The 22933-nt window shown below is 29.8% G+C and overlaps 1 protein-coding gene across 7 annotated transcripts in view; it reads left to right on the forward strand.

Annotated features, from left to right (window-relative positions):
* Positions 1–22933, forward strand: part of LOC112598357 (probable nuclear hormone receptor HR38) — a 72554-nt gene that overhangs the window by 48965 nt on the left and 656 nt on the right. For 6 of the 7 annotated variants that reach the window (XM_025344788.1, XM_025344785.1, XM_025344784.1 and 3 more), the window contains exons 3-7: positions 11396–12432; positions 16165–16382; positions 17331–17632; positions 18992–19194; positions 19716–19894. In XM_025344788.1, the coding sequence (XP_025200573.1) occupies positions 11621–12432; positions 16165–16382; positions 17331–17632; positions 18992–19194; positions 19716–19894 (1714 nt within the window). In that variant the 5' untranslated portion in view covers positions 11396–11620. The remainder of the gene's footprint in view (positions 1–11395; positions 12433–16164; positions 16383–17330; positions 17633–18991; positions 19195–19715; positions 19895–22933) is intronic. The other variant, XM_025344783.1, reaches the window with a different exon arrangement.

Here is a 22933-nt window from a genome sequence, read left to right on the forward strand (position 1 = left end):
ATAAGCATTAAAAGCAGAGTGCCGATTAATTTTTGTGAATAATTTCGGTAAAATCTTAAATTTTTTCATCTATTCTAAAATGTATATACGTTTTCAAATAGTCAACCTTTAAAAACATTTCAGTGAACTTTTTTTCCTATGATTATGTTTCCATATTTATTGTATTATAATTTATACAGTTAATGAGACAGTTTTAATGCAATTTTATTTCTAATATTTAGATTATTTTATAAAAGCGTCTTATTTTTACACTTTTAGAATAGTCTACTCGTATATCGTCAAGTTGCGAGTTATTAAAATTATACATTTATAAATATATATATATTTATTTTGGTGCGGATAGAATTTTACACGTATGAAGATTTTTTTTTTTCTATAATCGACCGTCATGAACTCTCCATAATTAACATTATAATTTAGCAAAAAATTTTCAATTTTTGCCTGAATACTTTGACATTGTACTAAATTACGTAATCGCATGCGCATCTCCATCCCTCGACACCTATATATATATATATATATATATCTAATATTATGTGAAATACATTTCACATAATTTCAGATTACAACGGTGATCGGCCATCGGCAAGTATAATATTATCATACCTAGCTAAATTATAATGTACTCATAGTACGATAGTTACTATACGCACTATACACATGTATTTATGCAAATCATTCCATACTATTCAGTATTCAAACGGGTTTTTGGTTTTGGTCACTTTTATTACATGATATATATCATGTAGATTTTTAAAACGTATATACCTACTAGATAGTAGTGTAAGTCTGTGACATACGACCACTTTTTCTATACTAATTGTATAATATAGATAAGTATTAAATTTAATATACTCTTACACAATCGTCCCGAACCACTGATCGATTTATACAATTATTATTCCATTCGGTGAAAAAATAATATCAAATTAAATAAAACGTATATGTACCTTGCTTTAATAACAGTGTGTTATTCTGCAAAAGTAATGTTTTCAATAACACGCATTTATAATTTATATATTATTATAAGACGACTTTCTAGAATATTTTATTTTCGCGTTGACATGTTGAGTTTAATATTGAATAACAACGATGCGCATTATAATTGAATCTAAAAACTACATAATTTCGTTGCCGATCGTAAAACGTTGATTTCGAAAACAAATAAAGTAGTTTCATGAATGATACCTGCAATATACGAAAGTGGTCAAGTTGATGGAAAATATTATCGTGTATTAACTAAGTCAAATCGGCAGTTATATACGTTAAGTTTTAAATAAATAGTTAATTAACGACAAATTTAACTCAAAAAGTTTAAAATTATAGTATAAAAAAAAATATTAACACAACTACCTATTAGTTAAAAGGAGTTCATTACGGATTATAATATAGATATATTTATTATATCATTTATATTTGAATTATACATGATATGATAATGATTGCTGGGCAACTTTCGATCTTTAAAATAATAACTAAATACATTTTTCAAAATAAATTCTAATATTCTTTCTTGAGGCATACTGCTATAGTGATTTATGCAATTTAGGTTAATAGTATATTTAGTGTTAACTAATTTATATTTAATAGAGATATATGTATTTATTTATTTTTATTTAAAATATAATATATAATTAAGCAAAAAATAATTAAGTAATAAACTTTAACTACAATTATTGATATACTATATAAACATGTTTTTTTTCATTATTAATAATGTAATTCTTGGTACCTATAAAGTTACCAATTATAGTTAAACTTTTATTGAAAATAAAAATACATGGCTTTAACTTAACACATTATTATTTAATTTAGCAAAAATAAGCGTTAAGTTTTTAGAATAATAACTTTTTGAATTTGAAAAAAATAAAATAACAAAGCTAAGACGAAAAATGCATAACAAATACTTGATCAAATTTTGAAAAACAAACTCGCGATTTGCATAACTGGTTTTTTTTTTTTAAATGCTCTGTAAATATTAATAAATAATAATATTGTTGTCAACATTATATGATTATTTTTCATTTTCTGTTGACGAATCGATGTGTTTTCAATTCTTTTATATTATTAAATAAACATAATATGCAATTTACATATTGTTAAGAAAATATATTACATGGCAGAGAATAAATAGAGAAATCTAAAAAATGTATGTAAACAAAAAAAAAAGGAAATTGAAAATTGAAAATGTTATATATTACATTAAATGTATCTTTTTCTGTTTTCGCTTTTTTGTTTTTTTTTTAATTATTTACGTATGTATTATTTATTACATCCAATCTAACTATCGGTCATGCTTTATTTTTCTAAATATATTGTAAAAATATAATTTTATTTTCATCCTTAACGACCATCACCCAAACATTTTAGTGCTATCTTTTTTTTATCTGCTGGCAGATTATGAGTTAATAAGTTTACAATTTACAACTATTATTTTCTTAATATAGGTCAGAATGATTAAATACACAGCAACAGTCTTTCTAATAATTGATTAAAATGTTTTAGCATCTCCAAAAATATATAAAATACCAAAAAGTCAATATAAGTTGAAAAATTGACAAAAATTAAAATTAATGGAATATAAAATAAATGTTAACATGCATATATCTTAGAAAAGATAAGATATAATTACCACATTTTCAATGACGGATTTAATCGCATCTCAAATTCGGCTATCCATGTAACATGATTTTTGTACATCTGTATAACGACGTGCAAACTCGTTACTGCAATTATGTAAATTAAATAAATATCTACGTCTATGTTTATGAATGTAGCGTAAATGTTCTCGAAATCGTTTCCGAATAGTACTTATTAATGTATACGTGTATATTATTATAATGGTGTATTGTTTTTTCTCTCGAGTATCGTTTTGTTTGAAATATTAAAGTATAACATACACCTCCAGTGTGGTGTGCCACTGTCTTTCGTGTAGATATGTATACATTTATAGGTACACTACATAGAACTTGCAGCAATTTAGGTATTTTCATTACCATTCCGCGTCGTTTGTTTAATATTCAATAGGTCCGGGACACGGTTCCAGACAAGTCGTTTTTCTATTCGTCCGGTCCCCACCACGTCTTAGTACGCAGTCTTCCCGTCGAGAAAGTCGAATAAAATAACTATAACGTAAAAAAAATAATAATAATAGTAATAAAAAAAATAAAAACAGTATACAAACCTAATGATTATTTTAATACTACGATCACCAATCACAATAATAATGTATTAACACGAGTATATAATATAAATTATGAAAACGTTATAAATTTCCATTATATAAACATCATTGTCCACAATCTTAATAATATTTATCAAACCTCTTACTTAAACTCTACATATATATATATATATTATTTATAAGCAAAATAAAAATTTTAAAATTATTGTTTTTGAATTTTTAAAAGGTTTCAAATAACTCACTTAGTAAATCTAATCATTTTCAGTTAATTTATTTTAAAAAAGAAATAAGTTATATCATCATTTTTTTAATAATTTTGTGAGTTTCAAAGTACAAGCAAAATTTAAATAAAGGAATATAATGTACAGTAAGCGAGTAAGTTCTAAGGTTAAACCACGCAAGGACATTTGCAATAAAATATACCAAAAATGATAATAAAATATAATAACTGTGAGTTTAAGTTTTCCGAATATCTACGGGTGATAAACGCATGATGAAACGCTTTGTATATTAGAATTTTTAATACCAATAACAAAAAAAACTGTTCTTTCTGTTGCGCTTGAATACAATAATTGATTTTCCATCATTGAATTTTCGAGAAAATACTTTTGACCAAAAACAAAATGTAATCCGTGTTTGATATTTTAATTTATAATTTAATGAATAACCTACTTACTTGAAACTTTTAAAATACTTTAGATACACTCAATCGTTTTTCGAAGAACTGCTCATCATATTTATAGAACTTAAAACAATTAGAACAAATTTCAAACATTAAAACAAATAATACTCGGATCTTTGAAATTGTTAACTTGAATATTTGTTTATATATATATACATATCAAATCTTTATAATTTTATAACTATAAAATGTATCAAATTATTTTCATTTAATATCGGAATTTTGAACAAAAGCCAACAATTACCGAGAATTTAATATCGTGTATAATCAAAAATATAAGAAGTCGTAAAATTTAAAATTATCTAAAACCTGTACATGCGGTAGCATGAACATTTCATCGTAACTTTCAATTATTATACTTACATCTGGTTCTCTACTAAAATCTAAATAATAAAAAAAAAATGTATATATACGGTTTATTGCAATTTTTGAGAGACGAATATTGTTTATAATTAATTATTAGTATTGATTATGAATTCGATAGATTAATCAGTTGTCAAATAAAGATATTACTGAACGCATGAGTCAATAATCGGCAAAATTAACATCTGCCTGAACTTATATAATAGTTATAACTTATAATATTATTTTAATAATTGATATTTAAACGGACAAAATAAGTTAAAACCAACGTTAGGTTAGGTTTTCGACTGATGTAATAGTTAGGCACATAATATCTATAAGTTTGACATTTAGCGAATCAATTAAAATTTTTAAATACTTCTACGATAGCGTATAAGATGTTTAAATCATATTCTAATGTCAAATTAATTTTATTTTATTATAATTAATAATCGGTATACACTCAAATACTCTGCGCATGTTTATTGTTTAAAACAACAATAACTATGTATCTTTCGGTTTTCTAAAAATATAATGTATGTTTACCCCCCCCCCAAAAAAAAAAAAAAAACTTGTAATTGAATTCTAAAAATTAAATTAAAAAGTAGAGAAACCTCATATAATTCACAAAAAAAAAAGAAAATTTCTTGTCAAACAATGTTAATCCATGAGCCATAATTTAGTAATACCTGACCTGTATGTATAATATTCATATTTATTGGTAATTGAAAAAAGTCACGTTTGATCATCTGAAGTTATCATAGTAGTTAACCCTTAATACAAAGGGAAAAAAACAGAAACACTACAAATAAATTGTAACGTTACGAGTGTAACAAATTTATCAAAATCAATATATATATTTGTTTTCTATACTTCAAAAAATAATAATCTGATAATAGTATATGAAAAGCCTTGACTCAACCTAACCGGATATTTGATGAAGTGTTGAATAGATATGGAACAATTTTTGGGCATTTTTAGGATTTTATTTAAATGAAATATTATTAGCTTACAGTATTGATAGATAAATCAATTATGTAATATTTAACTTTAAGAACATTACAGAAGAAATTATAATTATTACTTTTAAGATACATATTATAAAAGTTATTAAATTATCATTTATTAAATTTAAAAAAAAAAACTCCGCATAAACAACATTTATACTTTTAGTTGTATTATAATAAAATTTACAATTTTCATCATCTATGTAGATTTCATATAAATATAGATTTTTTCGTATTCTATATTCTATCATGAATCAAATTTATCCGATCAAAATTTATAATCAACGATTTTCCTAGCACTTGTAGTTTTCTTAACTATTTATCCATTCTTTTTTTTTTCTTTGTTCAGTAGATTTATTGATGTTTTAATTGTTAAATATCACAATAATAGACTCGTGATTTTGATTAGTATTTATATATTTTTAACATAGAAAAAATTATAATTTATGAATAATGCTAACAACATTTTTTGATATATCGTACTGCAGCATATTAACTCATCCGGGTAAAAAAAAGTATTATAGTTAAGCTGATATCGAATTCTTATTTTAAAATTAAATCTTAAGGTACGATTTCACATTAGAACCTAACCTATCTATTAGAAAAATATATTGGTAGTTATTAACGTTATATTTTTGTTTATTAACTTATCATTTTTTTTTTTTTAACAAACCATCGTCTATAGTTCTAAGTGTATATTTACATTATATATTTAAATTGTACTTTGTTTAGGATTGTAGTGGTGCCTCTTTAAGGTCAACGTTACTGTATAGGTACAATTATTATGAAAATGTAAAGGTCATGTGAACGTTCCGTACTACGATTTGGAAACATTTAATAACATAAAAATATTTCTATTAAATTCACGAAACCCCTAGAGAAATTATTCTCATAAAAAACAATTTAAATAAAGTAATAATTTTTTTGAACTGAACCACCCTAAAAATGAAGATTAAATAGTTTTTAATAAAGTGAATATAGGCAGAATAAACAGCTATTATATGCATGAATAAATTATAAAATAGCGATATTTGTATTTATTAAATATTTATAACAGCATTCAATATTAGAATAATAAATTAATTAATTAATTAATTTATGACAAAACCATAAGTTTAATTTATAGTTATTTTATTGAAGTAATTATATGGTATTTAAATGAGCAATTAGAGTCACTCATAAGTTATAACTCGAACTTAATAATTAATTAAAATATAACACTACATTATTTCAAAAAACTGATTTGGATTTTAAAAAAACCAAATTCAAAAATATCTAAGTAACGTATAATTCTATCAGACTTGTTGTCAGGTACCAATGTTAGTATTGGAATAACTTGTATAAATAAAAACCACGAACGAAATTGAAAACATACTATGTAAAAATCATCTCGATGGAAAAATGTCACCTATGAGAACGATTTGGCGATGATTGGAGACACGTTATTTGTTTGTGTATCAAAAAAATCAACTTAAATTTTGATCTACTTATAAAATATTATATTGTTTATCGCGAGTATTTCGATGTTTATTTAACCGAGATAGGTGGTACGCTCATATAATGTCGATTTTATCATAACAAAAACAATGATATTCTTATATACATAGTATAAAATTTATAGGTGCCTGTTTATTGTAATTAACAATATTATTTATTTTAAAAATATAGTAATTTTAAATCTTACTGGTAGTTGTTGTGTTTCTTGTCGATGTTTTTATTTACGTTCCGTACGATCAGATGTATATTGAGTTACGAAATATAAAAACAAAATCCGAGATCAGCTTTATATGCTAAAAAAAGAAAATAAAACAAAACATTCGCAGGATTAAATTGATTTAAGTCAATATTATACCGAATAAATATTATTTTAAACAAATGAAAGAGTGTTATCGTCTACAACTACAATTTAATAATGAATACGAACATAATAATATGCGACGCACGAACTCGGGGAATTCAAATATTTAGTCAACCCCGTGCATCGTATACTTATTGGTACACGGTAGGATGACCATTTAAAACGCATGACGTCCCGTTTTTGAGCAACGTGTTCCCAACTTGTCTCGAAAAATTTCGAACTGAACGTTTTTTCCACATGATTGTACTCGTATGTACGCAAAATAAAAAATTTCACCAAATAGTATCTTTATAGTTTTATAATAAGTTATTGAAACCTGCGAAATCAATAAAGTTATGAGCAACAGTTTTATATATATAACGATCGTCGAGTGTCAACGAACAATATTATTGTCGCAACTCGCGAGCAATAAACACAGCGCAATGTAATGATTATGAACCCGCGTAGTCCAAAATCTTACCACATCTCACGTCCAATTTTTTCATAATATGATATATGATCTTCTTAAAGTCACTATATGTATTCAGTACAATAAAATAATATGTGTTCAGGTATATCGGAAAACATCGGCATATCAAAATATTAAATATTTTTATTACTATTCTATAAATAAATTGTCAAAATAAGAATATTTAAATATTTATTAAATTTAATTAGCGCGCAATAATTTAAACTGAAACAAATCAAACTTTATCTAGACCAAAATGAATATGTGAACTATAGCTTATTTTCAATAAGCGGTTACATATACCTATAAACAGCATTTAACGATTTAGCGTAAAGTTATTTTTCTAACGTACACAAAGTCGCTCACCCACGCTCGTAAATAAAATATTCATATCGAAACGACTAACCCTTTACTAGTAATATTCTTATGTCCGCTTTCGAAATTTACATATTTTTGACCATTACCGAGTTTTTAGTTTATGAAATTGGTTTACTAGAGTTTTCCTACAGAACTTTCAAATTTTAGATGAATTTCAATATATTTTCCACCACTCTCTGACACAACAGACATATATCAAGACTGCAGTAGGTACGCATATTCAAATTATTAATATTTTTATGCATGCAGTAAATAATAACCATAGTTAAACTGTCAGAAATAAAACCCCTTAAAATATTTTCATTGATTGATTTAAATTATTATAGATACCTACAAGCTACTCGAATTAAAATATTAAAAATATAAAAGTATTAGGTTTTGAGTTTTTGATCAATACGCAAAAACATACTTTTTCAAATTTTTTTTAAATTAATTTTCAATAAACAATTTTTTTTTCATATTTATTTTAATTTGTTCAATCTATATAAAATATTTTTACCGATGACAACGTCGATTCATATATCAACGCAGAAATGAAAATACTTGATATATTAAATATAAAGTACATCTTAATTTAATTTAGACTTAGATATAAAAATACACTATTACAAGTACAATATGTTAGTGAGCGGTGTTACAACCTGGCTCTAAAAATACTACTAAACAAGATTGTGAGTGGTGTTACGACCAACCTCTGAGCGTCTTGGAATCTCTAACCGTCTGCAAAGCTCTTGCCCCGATCTCTTTTATAAATGGTTGATTGACAAAGAATCGATTATGGTGGTGGCGACTTCCTATAACACGAGAACTTTCGAATTTGATTACTATTCTTGTCGACTCTAGCACTCTCAGAATTTCGACTTTTCTAAGAAATGAGCGACGTGTAATCATACCTAAATTGTCTTATTTAAAATAACACAATACTCACAATACCTGCCCTAACCTCACGCTAGTCATATAGTCTTGTCTTATTAAATGATCGAAACATCTACCACCATACTATACAATATATATTATGTTTTAAAATATACTAAATATTATATGGTCCGTAACAATTAATAAGGTACAATAGATGAAAGGAAACATAAAAGAGCTTAGTTAGCTTGATTGTAGAAACTATTCAATAATATAGTACTTCATGACGTTGTGTAATGACGACTAACACGGTCACGGCACCAGCTCCGCTTTAAACGCTTTTAAAGGGTCACTTGGAATTTGTTTGGAAAGAAAGATTTTCGATAAGGAAGTTTTGATGATTTTCTAGTTTAAGATGGAAGCGTTTAAATAAAATTTTAACAACGCTTTTGACTATTTTAATGAAGAGGTTCCTGTGGAGAGTATCATTATATACATAAAAAAAGAGCTTTAATTATCTACCTAAGGCATTTGAATTGCAGTGTTTGAATTCGGTTTATATTTAAGCCTTTGGCTGATACTCAGAATTGAATTTCATAGGATCAGATAGATTTGAGGAGGAGTAACTTGTAGATGAGAATTTTATTTTGTAGTGTAATATGTTTAAATGAAAATAGGAGATGAAGCTAACTTTGACGATTGTTAAGAACTAGCCGTTTGTTACGTACGTATGTGGGTGGCCCACGTGAGACGGCGATCTAGGTATCGATATTTTGGGCAGTTGGAAGAAGTTGGTAATAAACAATTTAATTTGTTTTTCTTAGAATATTGTGTGGTGACTCGTTTATAAGACTTTTTTTTCATTAGTTTATACCCGAAAAATAAAATTGTTTCCTTTTTAATGGTCTATATAGTATAATAGGGTTATAAACTGCATGGTTGTAACCTACATGCAGGTATTTAGTCATACTTATGTATAAAACGATAAAAACTAATCAAAAATGTATTGGTTTTAAAAATCGTTAAGCTTATTTTTACGTTTTAAATGCATATACGTAATAGTTAATTTTTTTTTAAAGTGACACTTAATAAAAAAAAAAAAAATACATAATGTTTTAACATTTTTTGAAACATATTAAAACTGGATTAATAATAATATAATTTAATTTAATACAGAAACCCACATATTATTATATTATCAATATAATATAAAATACGCGATAAACTAATATTCTACGTGACATTTACGTACAATTTATGTTGTAAATTATAATATTGGTCGTGTGCGATTGTCTGCGCTTGAGAGTTGATTGTTCTGCAATCATTAAACAACGTATTGCGTTATCCGTAGATGCGGTTCGCACAGATAATCATATTATTAGGATAATTGATCAAAAAAACCGACGGCGATTCCGATTGATCGGTATGTGAACTTTATTTACACACACACACATATGCATACATATACAGAGTGATTTACTAAGTATTCATCATTATCTTCTCGTCCAATACCGTAGTTGGCGTAGTTATTAAAAATATGATTTTTAGAATTTTTATGTACTTAAAGATCATGTTTTTAAATTCTTAATAATTTTTTTCTACTTAAGGAATGTTCTATGAAGATACAAACTTCTATTTTTCAAATTGAAAATTAGGGTGAGCATGACGTTTTTGGAATCGTCCTGTATACGCCGTCGCGTATAATCTGCAGTTATATTGTAACGACGGTAAAATGTCACGAGCGACGATTTGCGACCGATTGTTATACGGTGGCAACAATAATAATAATAATAATAATAATAATGTGACAATAATCATCATCGTTAACGATGACACGCCCGCCGTCTCTACGATCTCAATGTGTCACTTTAGGAAGGCTCGATCGCCGGCTCCGCGTTCAATATATTGAAATCTCTCGTTAGAAGTCTTACCGCCGCGTGAACAGAGTGCGCATTCGGGTGCGTGCTATACAGCTCACAAGTGAAGTTACGACCACGGTATTGTAATACAATATAGACAGTATAGTATAAGTACTGTATTATAAGGTCTTCGCAGTGCCGTCGTAGTGGTAAGCTATCGGATAAACGAATACTTTAACAAGTCGCACGATCACTATAGGTATATATGTATATAACCCGTCTAGGTTCATCTTCGCGCTCGACAATCGCCGTTACGATAGGAAAAAAAAACAGTAGTTTATTTGACATGTACGTGATAGAGTTTTAGGGTCGTCATTTTTTTTTTTAAATCCCAACGGTTGCCGCCGCGTGCCAAGGTGAACTTGACGAGTTCTATACTAGTATATAATACTTACATATATGTACCTATTTATCGATATAACTCAGAAAAGCGCGTTTTTTAAGTAAGCAAATCAACATAATCTAATTCTCGAACAGTCGCGTAGAGCGCGATATCATTTTACAACAGTGAGCGCATCCTAATCGCCCGTTTTCAAACGAAGTTTTTGTCTTACCCGTGCATATAGCGCCTATAATATGCGCACTGTCGTGACGTCACGCATGACATCTCAAACGCGCGCGCCTTCCGCGATATTATGTCCGTATAGACTTAAGGTTTCTCGGCGCGATGCATTTCAAACGTAACCTCATCACCGTTTCGTGTGCATTTCCGCATGTTTCAGACCACATTCACGCCGAGCAGTTTTGCCGAGCTGCTGTCCGGTTCTTATTCCGAGCTGCCGCTGAACGAGGAGATCGACTCGCTGACGGACGTGCACGCCGCGCTGACGGACGCCGCCGAACAACAGTTACCGATTCACCAGCAACAGCACCAGCAGGATGGCGGTTCGGGCCTACAGTTGCCGAGTTTCCAGGAGACGTACGCCGCCACGGGCGTAGGGTTCAAAATGGAAGAGGATTACGGTCCGCCGACCACTGCGGCGACCGCGGTGACCATGACCGCTTCGTCCGCTTATCATCCGCACCACCATTCCCAACTCAATCACCACCAACACCAACACCACCACCACCAGCAACAACAGCAACAACAACAACAACAACAACATCAGCATCACCAGCAACAGCCGGCACATCACCAGCTCCTGCACCAACACCTCGTCCAACAACAACACCAGCAGCAGCAGCAGCACAACGGACAGCAACATCAGCAGCAGCAACAGCAACAGCACCACCACCAACACCACGGACCGGCGCCCCCGGCCCCGCCGCTCATACATTTCGACTATCACTTTCAGCATTTTCCGGGCGCGTTGCCGCCGCCGCCGTCGTCTCAGCAGCCGCCCGATTCGCCGACCGCCGATCAAGGCGGCACGGCGTCCGTGTTCGAACCGATGTTGGATCACGTGCAGGTGGTCATGTCGCCCAAGCAACACCATCAACAGCACCACCACCACCACCACCAACAACAACAACAACAACAACAACACCAACATCAACAGCAGCAGCAACAACAACAGCAGCACGTCGTCGTAGCCGTCAATCACCAGCACCACCATCAACAACAACAGTCTCTGCAAGTGTCTCAGCCACCGCCGACGTCGCGGACCACAGCCACGTCTCTGATGATCGACGCGGCCACGGAGCAGCTGCAGCACGTCGTCAACAACGCCGCCATGGTGGACGCGGCCGCGCGGTCCTCGAGGACTCCGTCGGTCGCGGCAGTGTTGGCGCTCAGGGCCGGTACCGATCCGTCCGCCAGGTGAGTCCGAAATTATGTGCTGTTATAATACATAATATACACTACAGGGGTCGGGGGGTCATCGGAAAATGGCAGAATTTTTTCTGGCCCGCAGACGGGAATTTTTTTTTTCTTTTTGATATTTCCCATTTACACTCTTTGGATCAACAAACGGACATTGTCTACGTTTTCGTGAAAAAAATTTTAAATTTCGGGAGGTACGCAAAGATAATAACGCTTTACAAAAAAAAAAATGAACGTACATATTTTTAATAAGCGAAAAATGAATACCACTGTAAATATAGATATCTACATAAGTGCGTCTACTGACTTGTGGGTGACCAAGGGGTAGAAAAAGAATTAAAATAATTACAATAATAATTAATAAGCCTTTAGTCGACGTCTAAGGAATGTAATACGGTTAAAGGCTGTAATTCATAATCGTTCGATAATATCTCGTATATAGAAACATAATATGTATGTACTATGAAACCAACGGTAAAAACCATTCGATTTTTACTATTATAAAAAATATTAAATGATAATACACATTTACAAAACACCGTGCGTGTTATGTGTTTAAAGTAAGGCACATGCCTACAAAAATATAATTATACACGAGCACCTACAATCACGTCTCACGCGTTTCTTTTTCCCATGCGCGTACGGTTCCAAACGCGATCGTCTGATTTTATGTAATTATTATTCATTCGAAAAGTTTATTTGCACGAGATAATTACAATCAAAATCGATATATAGTTCGCTTTATCCACATAATAAATTTTATCATGCGGGTACGCGTCGTGCATGGGAAAATGCGTCCTGAGCTATTTTCACAGAAACAACCCTAACAGCGTGCATAACAATAAATTGCGCATAAATACGTTCGTTTTCGTCGCTCACCGAAACGCGTTCGATATCGTGTATAACCGTATTGGTACCATTATCATTATTCATCATGTCAATTTACGTCAACAATCCACCTATAAGTGTGTATAATACATATTAAATATTTTATATTCAATATTATCCCGTGTTAAGTTACAGTGATGCGAGTCTATATGGCTAAACTTGAATATTAAATTTACATTTTGTGAAATTTGGTGTCTATATCACTATCGATTTATTTTATCATGCGGGAAAACCTGGGCAAAATGAATAACAATGATTAAAAACCATCGTTTAGATACACAGTTTTATGACACTGTAACCAGTCTTTCTAAGTATTTAAATACTTATGAAATAATTTTTGATAAAATAAGTATTTCAATTAATTAAAAATTATTTTTTATTCCGGAATACTAAATACTTATTTAATATATAGGTGTTGACTTCAGCTATTTTCACTAAGTTCTTGATTTATATTTTCAAAGTCAAATTATTGAATTTTAAGGGTTGCCGCTTCGCTTAGGGCAAATCCGGGCAAAGTAATTAGGTTAATTTATGTTGTTGTTAAGATTTTAGATAAATAACTTTTATTAACACCTATTACTCTAAAAGACTTATTAACCGTACGATTATTATGTGACTAAGATACACGCATGACATTTTATTACGGCACATAATAATTAACTTTCCTCCAATCGTTTACTAATCAAAAAATTCGAGAACAATATCGTCATAGTATCACATCGTAGACATACTCATTAAAGCTCAGCGCACGTTTTATACGACGTAATTTCCAGTGATGGACTGGACTATGAAAAAAATTCGACCCAAGAAAACTATTTTACAACATAATTTATTTCGTTCTAGATAAATTTAATGATATTTTTATTTCTTATATTATACATTCATGTATATTTTTCTCTAAAGTTAATAATTATACTAAATAAATTAATTTATATTTTGCACTTAGCAAAAACAGAATGTGTTATAAAATTTAAAAAGTATGTACGTAGATTTTTTTATCAAATAAATCACTTTTACTTTAAACAATATCATTAATGTTTTTAATATCAATATTATTCAATACACATTATTTTTCTCGACAGTTATAAGTGAAAATGACTAATTATTATCTGTATTAACAGCCCACTGTCGCGGCTCACCACCAACAGTCCCCGATATCCCGCCAGGCCTTGTTCGCTAATGTACCTACGAATGAATATTATTGTGATGAACTCAACATACTTTAAAAATATCGACAGTAAATGTTTAAATAATAACAACGATAATAATAATTGATAATGATCAGCAGGGACCCGGATTTGAATAATTGTAAAACAAGTTTTATCTTTTTACACTCGATTCGATTCATATTTTAATATTATAATATATATAAGTACACGGGCTACTTATTATTGCAATAAAATAATATACACTTCTCGGCAATTTTAGCTGATTATTCAAAATACATTTTTTTTTTTTTCACTAAAAAATCGTCAACATTTTGCAGCACTGTTTCCAACAATGAATAATGCCATAATATATTTTATAGCATATCTATTGTGTCGCTAGTGGAATCTGAAAACAAATTCAAAAAATGCTTTACATAGAAGAGTTAATATAATTAATAATTATAAAAAGGGCATCAAATTAAATTACTTAAAATATCAAGACCATTATTAACAACAGATATTTACTATATAAACAAACGAAATAATTAAGTTTATGTACTTAACATATTTACGATATATTTTATGTTAATCAATGCACAATAATTAAATAATTAAATGTCAATAAAAATTAAAGTATAATTAAATATTATTTAATTATACCTTATCTAATAGCAGCTAATATAATATTTGTACGGTACAATCATAATCAATTATATATTTTCAAGTTTAACTCCATAAATCAACAATAAAATGTAGTTTGCATTTTTATTTTTTACAATAGTGATTATAATAAAAACACATTATCGGTCTGAACAAATATATCTGCATGACTATTACTACGCATCACAATTTAGAATAAATCAAATAATATATAGTTTATGATACGCGGAAAGACTTTCCACCGAGTTTTCTAATTGTCCCAAAACTATATAAACTATAAGACTTCGGCGAAACAGTTTTTACTACTTATAACCGCTACTATTTTGCGACCTCACACAATCACTCAAGATGTGTGGCGAAACTCGCATCTCTCTCGTTTACCACAACTTACAATTAATTTTAGTGTACACGCTGACTGGAACAATTCCTTTAATAAATAATCTGGTAAGCGCCTATACTCGCTATTTTCCAAACCGAATTCAAAGCTTACATTGTTGTACGCCGCATACCTATATAGTTAATATTATATCATATATTATTGTATGATAATATGTGTGCAGTGCATGTCCCTAAATTGTTTGCCACTCAAGGCAAAATATCAAATTTACGCTACACGTATTCAATAGTTAATTATTTGTCTTGGGGAGGAGAGGATATAGAAAAATAAAATGAATATAAACATTTTTCCGTTTATTTAAAACTAGAAATGAAAATCGTCGATTTAACATATTTTCTAGGACATTTAAATTATACGTATATTCCATACTTGGTTTGACAAGGCTCGTTTTTATTATTTGAAGTCGTAATCAATCTGAAAGAATCTCTAGCCACCGGGATCAGATATATTTTCATTAAATTTTAAGTTAATTTTTCCTTTCTCTCTCTCTCTCTCTCACACACACACACACACGTTCTCTCTTCTTCATTCTCTGCTATCCATTTTTAACACCACGCAGGGTTTGTCACTAGCGTTAAGTCAACGTTTTTATTTTTTTTTTTAATTATTACTAATAATTGTTTTTTCCTATTCCAGCAGCATGTCGCCGAAAATACGGCATTGCATCAACACGCTGTCGGTGACAGTGCCCGTCGAATGTTCGCCGCCCACGCCAGACGCCGCTTGTATGATGCCGCAGAGGAACGCCACCGCCGTGGCCACTGCTCCGTCTTCACCGTCCCAATTGTGCGCAGTTTGCGGTGACACAGCCGCGTGCCAGCACTACGGAGTACGCACCTGTGAAGGTTGCAAAGGTAAGCGCCGAAATGCATCGAATCGAATAATTAAGAGTTTACAATTTTATTTAATCTGTGCTATTATATTTATTAACTTCTATCGTATTTAAGTCAGCGCAAGTCTGTACGTTTATTACCTACGATTGTTTTTGTGTGCAGTACGAAAATATAAATATATAAAGTGACCGCCTTAATATCAACACGTTAAAATCTCCCGAAAAAATATTTGTAACTTTGGTTCGCTTAGCCACGAAAACTGATTTAATATCTCTGTTAAAAATACATAATTATCTAGTAATTAAAAATATTGGATAGATATAACAAACGATCGCCATTTAATTGTCTTATACTGCGTCGGTGATTATAGACTGCAAACGACAGCTATAGATTGATTACTGTTATTAGTATTATTATTACTGCAACAATCACTTTTATTCGTTATTGACGTATAAAGTAAATAATAGCCGTGCAATGACTTCGAAACAGATCAATTCTTTCGATATTTTTCTTATATTGTTCTCAGTTGGTTTGGCAGTTATGAATTTTTTCAACCATGAAATAGGATATTAGTTTTCGAGTAGTAAAGACACTCCAAAAGTCGCACGTTGTCTGTAAATTTTAACACGTGGGTTGTACTATACTTTAGGAAGATGCGTCGTAATAGTTTCTTAGAAAATTAAATAAAAATAGAACTGTGAACAGATCGAGCTTTACAAAAATCGGTTTTTACTAAAATAAAAAATATAGCTCCGAATACAACCGATGGTTCTATCCGAAAGCTAATTAAAATCTACTCTTGGACCCGAGATAATAGCCTTACTTTTAAAGTTAGTAGATCGGTCAGCTGAAATATTAAAATTAATCGATTAATTCAAATAAATTAATATTATAAACGTAAAATACCGTCTTGTTAAAAGGATAACATTATATCGTAGTGATTGACCGTTGTATTTTACTGTCGTGTAGGATTTTTTAAACGGACCGTTCAAAAGGGCTCCAAGTACGTTTGTCTGGCCGATAAGAACTGTCCGGTGGACAAGCGCCGACGGAATCGGTGCCAGTTTTGTCGATTCCAGAAGTGTCTGCAAGTGGGCATGGTGAAGGAGGTGGTGCGAACCGACTCGTTGAAAGGTCGTCGTGGCCGTTTGCCGTCCAAGCCCAAGTCACCTCATGGATCGCCGCCCAGCCCGCCCGTGTCGCTCATCACCGCGCTCGTCCGGGCTCACGTCGACACCAATCCAGACTTTTCGTCGTTGGATTACTCGCAGGTAACAAACACTCGTCCCAAAAAAGGAAAAAAAATCCCAATGACATATTTTGTTTCTTAAGCTTACAACTCAAACGCATCTCGCGTAAAAGTTCTTTACGGGTTTTGTCCTATGTGTAATTGATTTATTACGACATAAAAATATATTATGTACGTATAATTCTTTAATAAACTGTTCAATTCGTAACATTCCTAGTACCAATTTGTGAGCAACTACAACTTCAAAAATTAAATTTAATAGTGTTGACATTATAATACACGTATGTAACTGAAGAATAAAATGAAATACCGCAAATTTTATTTTTCATTAGACTATTCGAGTGATGCATATATTTTCTACGACCATACGTATTTTTCAGTTAAATAAATCATATTATTCAGTAGGTATATAATAAATTACTCGATTATAAGTATATTATAGTCTATAATATATGCCACAGATACTTGTTTTAGAATATTTTTTAAATCTCAGAACTAGAAATTACGGGTAGCTAAAATAAATTATCTGTAGTTGAAAAACAAGTCATTAGTCATTGAAATCGTTTGTGGTTTTTTTTTTATGTTAAAAAGATCTCCGTAGACGAAAATATTGATCGAAACAAAAATCTTAATCACAGTATCCATGACGCCTATATTCCTCAATATTCTGTATTATATATGTAACATGATGTTACTAACATCACATTATATCTACGTAACGTTTTTTTTTTTTTTTTACTTTTCGTCAATAATTATAGCAGAAACGCATATATTTATACAACTCAATACTATTTAAGACATGAGTAGGTGCATACTTTAAACCTAAAACGCTTCTGCTCACCCCATGTTTATTACACGTGTTTTTTTATTATTTATACACATTGTCTATTTTCACTCTTGTTAATAATAAACACAACACACGAGCGTTGGTTTTAAATTCCCACGTAACAGTTATAATAATAATATATTGACTGCTTTTCGAAAAGTATACCACGCAGAGGTGGTAAATATTTCTATTTAAACATTTGGTACCTATGAATGACAAAAAATATTATTGTTGTTCGAGTATTGTAAACATATATTATGCTGTTGGTACCTCCATCATATTTAAGTTAAGCACAAAATGATTATTTTACTACAGCACATTCGATATTTCTTAAACTCAACCGATCTAATACTATGGCTCAGCATGTTAAAGTTAGATTTTATTAGACTTAGGTTATCTTTTATAAAACTTTAAAACATATCAATTGTATAACACGATAAAATGATCATTTTGTACAATATATATATATATATATGTATTGTATTTCGGTGTACGGAAAAGTTGTACTACATGTAATATTAGACGATATGATAGTATTAACGGCGTTTTTTCTAGTATCACGAACCAAAGCCGTTTGAACCACTGATCACCGAAGCGGAAAAAATTCAACAGTTCTTTGGATTGCTCACGACGTCTGTGGAAGTTATCAGACATTTTGCCGAAAAGATACCAGGATTCAAAACTCTGTGCAAATCGGATCAAGATTTACTATTTCAGTCAGCATCTTTAGAACTATTCGTGCTCCGTCTCGCGTACAGGTACGTGTTGAATAATTATTCATTTTTGATGATTTAGTCTTTAATGTTCCTGAAATAATATTTATAAAGCCCTAACGCTACACGCCCCTCCACATAAGACATTCCCGAGAGTACCAATACTACATGGCTAAACTTGCTTATTATTTTGATACTTAACTTATTATGATCAATGATCATTGATCATATTAAAATACTATCGTTTAAACCAAATCATATCGCAGAAGACACTTACATTCATTTGAGCATAAAAAAAAGGTGATTATCACCACTTTGTTTTAAAACGCTTGATTAAATTATAGTAAAATTATTAACTTGTTTTATTAATAGAATAAAATAATATTTTTAATTAAATAAGTATAGTAAATCGTGATGGTGTGGATGAAAATTCCCTCCCCCCATAAGTTTGTGAAATATATAATAATTTTACATTCCCTTTAACAGCCACTGTGTGCCTAAATATTTACATTGGTAATAATTTTTGTTGTTGTTATTAAATTAACGTGTTGTTTTATTTCCCTTAGGACAAAATATGCCGATACAAAACTAATATTTTGTAACGGAGTGGTTCTGGATAAACAACAGTGCCATAGAAGTTTTGGCGATTGGCTACAAGCTATATTAGACTTCAGTCAATCATTACACTCGCTGGACATCGATATATCATCTTTCTCTTGCCTGTGTGCCTTAACTCTGATTACAGGTATACATTCTTATCATTAAATTATACAGCATGTATTGTAGGTACAGTGGTCGCCGTTTATTATAATCACGGTTAATGTTATCAATCGTTTATTGTTATCGAAAAGTGTAAGTACGGGCCGGATCTATACTTATATGTGTAAATTATGTCGGTTTTTGTAATCAATACGCCGCATAATATTATCAGTTTGAGTTCATAAAATCATAATTTTGTAACATACAATCAAATTTTTCGTCGAATGTCTCATAATAAAGATAAAAATTGTAATAAAGATATAAATGTCTATATACTATACACATTGATATCACATTTATATCTATCTTTCGTTCGTATACATATTATACATATTTATTTATTTACATTTAATTTTTTTTTTTAAATTTTAAATTTCCAATTTATACCTACGTACGTATATGTACTTTATTTATAAATAAATAATAATAAATAAAAAAATTATATTTTTATTAACTATGTATTTAACGTAGATTTTATTATTTTTTATAATTTTTTTAACTTTCGTTTAATGTTATCAATCGGATTATGTTATCAGTTATGTCCCGTACCAAAGTGATTACATTAAGCGGCGATCACTGTATCTAAAACCTATCATATCAATCGTAATATCTTTTAATATTATAAAGTGATGTGTAAATAAAAAAGACTCCTTACCTATCTGGATTTTATTATTCAATTATTATGCGTGGTTTCAATATTAAAACAAAAATAATAACATGTAAAAAATCTGTTCAGAAATTTGCGATAAAAAAAAACCCCCGAACATATACGATTATATTGAGAAATTCGATAACAATTAAGCCTGTAACGCATAAAATCTCGTTTCATTTTTAAAATGACAATAATATTTTGAATATGATTAAATTATATTAAATTTAACACGTTTAAAAATCGAATATAAAGCATTGAAGTTACCGACGTTTGAAACTAATATTATTTCAAATCTCACCCAGTACTATATTTATTCTCAACCACCAGATTGTGACACATTATAGATGTTTCATTCAATAAAATAAATTTGGTTTGTTTCTTATCTATCTGACTGTAATCTTCTCCATAAAAGTTTCTTATCCAAAACTATTTTTCTAAGTAAATAATTTCATGATTACGTAACTAACGTGAATTGTGACCGACATGAAATCACTTGTAAGCTACTTTAAAGTAGTACCTTGTGTCTATATAAATATATTTAATAAATAAAATGCACGTAAGCAGTATTATAAGTATTTTATGTTTTCTACATTGTTACATAAATATAATATACTCATTACTCGTATTATACGTACCTAATAAACTTATGTATATTTACACATACATCAAGTTGCTTGAGTGATCGTTAGGTATGAAATATTTGAATACTCTGTGTCATTAAAACGAAAAGTTTGGAAAACACAATTATTTATTATTATTTTACTTCAAAAATTTCACAAAAACTTGTTTTTTAAATTAGAAAAAAACCATCGGAATTTATTCTTAAATTATTTCGATCAAAACGTATTTAAGTTATATTTCTTTTTACTCATTAAAAAAATAATGATCTTTAAAACTTTGGATATTTATTTTAATATTTCAGCCTAATATAACTTACAACAATATTAATTTTTCTCAAATGGAGGACAACACAACGTTGAATAAAAATAAAATTTTCATATCTTAATGTCGAAATCTTTTTTGTTGCGCAATCGACTAATGAAGATATCAATGTAAACACAAAGAGTATCATTTAAACCGAATTGTAGTCAAAGTGACCGCAGTGACCATAACGCTGTCTACTATACGAGGCCAAAAACGTCTGGCTATAGTGCATATTATGACTTTGCACCTACATAATAATACGTATAACGTGGACAATATTACTGAGCGAAACGTCAAATACTAAGAAAAACGTTAGACAATATTTTAATATCTTTAAATAATAGTTTTATTATAGTAATTGTTTTCTTCGAAAAGGTCAACGTCGTAAATTTAATTTCGATAATCCGAGAATTTTGCATTTATTTATGCATAGAACGCGTGGAACTTTACAATATAATATATTTAAATTTAACGCGATTAATAAACAAATACAAATTATCATACCTATCGTAGAGTACAAAATTCTAAATAAAACATTAGATGGTGAAAATATGGCCAACAATAGACAATAATAGTTTGAAGTATCATAAAGAAATATCTAAACATTTAAGATATGTAATCAATATTAAAATGCATGCATAAATATTAAATATACCTAGTATAATTCAAGATAATATTATACACATTACACGTCATAGCTACTAAATGTTCTATTAAAATATATTCTCACTTCGAATTTCCCTAAAACCGTTTAATTTCTACGTTCGTGTGCATATAATAAAAAAGTGTTCTTTTTTCAAATGTTAACGCCACACATATAAGAATTGAAATTGTCTAATCACTTCACAATATTATTATATTATTAAAATAAATTTTCTAATGTAGGTACTCGAAATCTCCGCCAATACGATAACTAAGAACATCGGAACTGCATGCGCTATCTATACATCATTACACAAAACTAGTAAATTTTCATTCAACAGAATAAATATTGCGTAGCCACTTCTCCAAAACCAATTAAATAGTGAATAATATGTTTTACTTATATCAATAATAAGATATTATTTGAATCTTAACGGTAAACCTATCACCTGTGTTCTCACGTCAATTTTTCGCGGTATTTTAAATTTTAAACAAATCAATAGAATTTTTAAATATTGCAATACTTTAGATAGGTACTCATAATTCGCTCGAAAATCAAATTATCGTAAAAAAAAACCACGTTCAAACCCAGATAATGTTCTTAGTTTATCAAATTTTGCAGCAAGTCAATTCGCTGTTTGAGTAAGTGAATTTACTTAAATATTATAAAACTGACAAAACGATATTGGTTTGGCTGATCGCAGATGTGTTATGCGTTATTACGTATAGGTACATGAGTGGTGAGACGTCCTCTTAACAAATTACTGTCATCGATCATCATCATAATAATCTGATAAATGTATATGT

This window comes from Melanaphis sacchari, unplaced genomic scaffold, assembly GCF_002803265.2.
Source record: "Melanaphis sacchari strain LSU unplaced genomic scaffold, SCAv2.0 Contig47_pilon_pilon, whole genome shotgun sequence".
Lineage (NCBI taxonomy): Eukaryota > Metazoa > Arthropoda > Insecta > Hemiptera > Aphididae > Melanaphis > Melanaphis sacchari.